The following is a 4,398-nucleotide window of genomic DNA, read 5'->3' as shown; positions in this document are numbered from 1 at the left end:
TATTTAAAATCTATTTTTAAAAAATTTATTTTCTACCCACCTGCAGGCCTTGGAGGCTGAGATGCAGGGTAGGTGGCGCCGCTGTGAGCAGATCTGTGGTGTGGGTCAGGACCTGGTCAACCAAGGTCACCCGTCAAGGTCAGAGATCGGGTCAAGGATCAAGTCGCTGATGGACAAGTGGAATCAGCTACAGGACGCTGCTGCCTCCAGGAAGACTAGGCTAGAGGATGCTATAGAGGCTCAGCAGGTGAGGGGGGATGGGAAGAAGGGGAGAGGAGGAAGAGGAGGAAGAGGAGGGGAGGGAGGGAGTAAGGGATGGATGGAGGATGCTATAGAGGCTCAACAGGTGAGGGGGGATGGGAGGAAGGGATTGGGAGGAAGAGGAGGGGAGTGAGGGATGGATGGAGGATGCTATAGAGGCTTAACAGGTGAGGGGGGATGGGAGGAAGGGAGTGGGAGGAAGAGGAGGAGGAGTAAGAGGAGTGAATGGATAGAGGGATGGAGGATGCTACAGAGACTCAACAGGGGGGGGGGGGGGGATAGGAGGAAGGGAAGGGGAGTAAGAGGAGGAGAGAGAGGGAGGAAGGGTGGGGAGAGGGATGGAGGGAGGAATGAGGGGATGGAGAATGCTATTGAGGCTCAACAGGTGAGGGGGGAGGAAGGGAAGGGGGAAGGGGAAAGAAGGAGAGAGGATGCTTTAGATGGTGAGAGGGAGTGGGATTGAGGGATAGATGTGATGGAGGATACTATAGAGGCTGAGCAGGTGAGGGAGGATGGGAGGAAGGGGAGAGGAGGAAGAGCAGGGGAGAGAGGGAGGAAGGATGGGGAGAGGGAGGGAGGGAGGAATGAGGGGATGGAGGATGCTATAGAGGCTCAACAGGTGAAGGGGGATGGGAGGAAGGGGAGAGGAGGAAGAGGAAGGGAGAGAGGGAGGGATGGAGGATGCTATAGAGGCTCAATAGGTGAGGGGGGGGGGATTGGAGGAAGGGAAGGGAAGTAAGAGGATGGGAGAGAGGGAGGAAGGGTGGGGAGAGGAAGAAGGAGAGAATAATGGGGGATGGAAGTTGTTATCGATGCTCAACAAGTGAGGGGGGAGGGAGTGGGAGGGAGGGAGGGATGAGGGGATGGAAGAAGCAATATAGGCTGAGCAGGTTATGGGGAGAGGGAGTGATGATAGGGAGGGAGGAATGAGGTGAGAAAGGATGTTATAGGAGGAGGAGGAGGAGCACGAGTGGGAGTAGGGGGATGGGGAGCTGTAGGAATAGAAGGAGAGGGAACAAGAGGAAGAGGTGGAGGAGAGGGGCAGGGGTGTTTTACTTAAATCAACTAAAAAAAACAGCTGTAGTTTACTACCCTGCTTGTTTTAACAAGCCAAGAAGACCATAGTATAATAATTATTTTATTCTTATAACTTACCACCAGTCTTGCACCAAACTAGGCCACACTAAGAAGCCATTGCTGAGCGCGTATGTGCCTAATTAACTTCATTTGCTGACACCTGTACTGCCAAAAGTTACTCTCTTTACAGCTGCTTGTTATGCCACGAGTTCGGTTTTCTCGAGAGGAAAGTCTATAAAAATTATTCTGAGTACCTACCGTTCTCCGCTGGGAAACTGTATCCCACTCTGTCCATGTATTTGTTTGGGTAAATGATTTACGGCGATGGATGAGCGCGCAGGACACATTAAGCATTTTCAGTAAGATTTAGGTAGAAGTTAATTTTAAATTTTGCCCGGGTGGCGGTCTGAGTCTACTTTTATCGATTTTAGGACCACCAAGGGATCTTTAACGTGCCCAACTTGCACATGGGACCTCGAGATTTTTACTCTCTTATCCGAGAAAGCTAGGTTTAGATCTTACCTACCCTAAGATCAGGGGCATGGCTAAAAGACAACAGTAAGAAGGAGCCAAAGAGTAGCAGTAAAAAGGCTGTAGAGAGTCCGGAGCCCAGAGGAGGGGGCAGAAGGTAGAGTCGAAAGCAAACGACAGAACATGGTTAGAGAGCAGGAGAGGAGGTAAAATTTGAAAATTTTGGAGAAGAAAATGTTTCGTTGATGTCAGGTTTCGAACCCGGGACCTATTGAATGAGAGATATATTATGCTGTGACTCTACACGTCAGGGCTAACCTGGATAGGGAGCTCTCGTGGTCTAGAGGTAGCCCTGACATGTATAAGCACAGCAGCTCTAATAATTATTGCCGTCAAGCTGCTCATTTGCTCTAAGCCCAGCACGCAACATTGTTCAGAAGGGAGAGAAAAAACTGTTTTCTTCTTTTAGACAAGTCGCTGCCTCGGGAAATATAAAGTTCTATGTCACATTTTTGGTCATTCTGAGTTACTAAAACCATTAGATTAGGAACCAAATGTTCTATCTGCTCTAACAATATCATAAGATTTTTCGGAGTCGTTATCAAGATATTCAAAGAATTGCATTTGAGATAGCGGGCCGCTTGTGTATCGATACCATCATCAATACCATCACGACGAGGTATTCGCTTAGGGCAGTCGCTGTTCCCCGGACAAATTTTTTCCTGTTTTTAAAAATAAAGTCGTTGTTCCACGGTGCTCCTTGATAATATTATTGTGAACCTTGTGAACTCAAAATTTTGAACGTCAAATTTGTCAAAACTGGGTACGCAGCTGACAGCACTTTGTAATCCTTGGGTAGCGAAGTGTATGAACATTACGTGTCTTTTCGTGCTTTTTAAAAATATTTAGAATTTGATAAATTATTTCTTTAACTCATGCAAACTATAGCACAGATGATTGCACTCAAAAGATTATAAAACTTCAATATGAAAAAAAAACAACTTAAAAAAATATTGGGCTTAGTACATCTGAACAGCTGGCCAACGAAATGGTCTCAACTATGTTAACGGGATGTAAAACAATCACGATTAATGCAGTCCACCCCGCTTGTGTTGAACTCGTTTCAGTTGATCTTCGGTTAAGTTTATCTTTTTCTCGGGTTCCAGCACATGATCTCCTTCTTTCCAGTTCCCAACGGTTACGTTGATCTTCAGATGAATTTGCCTATTTTTTACCCCCCCCCCCCGAACAAAATCAATTCGTCCGTAGTCGACTGTATTTTACTGTCAACATTATGTGAATGAGGCTTTAGCTAGTTTCTTCCTTTTGTTTTTCTTCGGGATTTTCGATCACAGTTGCTCTTCTTGGCCCGACTAGACAAATAATAAGTCGTTCATATCGTGAAGCCTTGCTATATATAATATTACATACTTCTCGGGATAGATAAACACCAGTGCAAGAAAGAAACCAAGATGAGAAGATAAGATAAGATATACTGTATTGACCCAAGGAGGAAATTTTTAGGTGAATATACCAGAACATCAACAGACAAAGATACAGCATCAACACAGAAATGGACTCATTACACTCATGCCGAATGATTCATATACAACGATGCTCCAAAGCTTAGTATGTAAAATTAATTGCTCTTCAAGACCATGTTAAATCAACATTCCTGTGTACGGGACCAGCCTCACACTTGACTTTCAATTCCCCAGGACCGGAGCTGCCGCCCTCTTTCTGACAACGCGAGACGTGATTCACACTTATATTAATGAATAAGTCAGCCCCTAGTAAAGTTATAAACATATAAACTTCATCAAACTGTTAAGGATGTGTTTCCCTCTGCTAAAACATTTTTTCATTGAAAAAACAAACAAACGTTTTGATTCGAGTCAATTATGTGTAATCAGTTATGCAATAGTAAGCTTTTTCCCCACAGTCAGTTGCTAAAGGTATCAATTACTAACAGTCACTGAAACATCTATAATTCAACCAGTCAATTTGCGTCGATGACAACGACTACGCTGTTGCTTCCAGTCAGATTGGTGTTTTCAGAGAGCGATTCACTGCACTCTTTTAGACTCACCCGACACAGTTTAGCTTGACCCTGCTCTGAAGCAAATGCTACTGGGTTAATTTTTTCCAACCGAATAAAAAGATTGAGTAAAATTGCCCTCAGAGGGACTAAGAAACCAGAGCAAATTTCTCTGATTTGAACCTCAGTCATGACGAAAAGCTGGTAGCGAGCAGCGCCATACTGGCTAAAATGAGATTCATTCAGTTGTTTTATTTCGCTGGTTTTATTTTATTATTTTTGTCTTAGTTTTTTTCGGGGGGTGGGGTTGGGTGGGGGGGGGGGGTTACCTGCTGTGGGCTGGAAGCAACAGCGTAGTCGTTGTCATCGACGCAAATTGACTGGTTGAATTATAGATGTTTCAGTGACTGCAATATTAAAGGCTGTCCTCTGTTACTCATTATTCCACCCACTTCAAAGTAGGGCCAAAATACAATTAAGGTATTGGATTTTGTGTTGAAAGAGGGGTCTGCCAGGTAAGAGAAAGAGAGAGAGAGAGAGAGAGAGAGAGA

The 4,398-nt window shown here is 44.8% G+C and overlaps 1 protein-coding gene across 1 annotated transcript in view; it reads left to right on the top strand.

Annotated features, from left to right (window-relative positions):
- Nucleotides 1-4,398, top strand: part of LOC101860095 (spectrin alpha chain, non-erythrocytic 1) — a gene marked incomplete at its 3' end in the record, with an annotated part of 9,747 nt that overhangs the window by 469 nt on the left and 4,880 nt on the right. The window contains 1 exon segment of the mRNA XM_013082432.1: nt 47-247. Coding sequence (XP_012937886.1) covers nt 47-247 — 201 coding nt within the window.

Source organism: Aplysia californica, unplaced genomic scaffold, assembly GCF_000002075.1.
Source record: "Aplysia californica isolate F4 #8 unplaced genomic scaffold, AplCal3.0 scaffold00174, whole genome shotgun sequence".
NCBI classification, from domain to species: domain Eukaryota; kingdom Metazoa; phylum Mollusca; class Gastropoda; order Aplysiida; family Aplysiidae; genus Aplysia; species Aplysia californica.
This window is presented reverse-complemented; position numbering and strand designations above follow the sequence as displayed.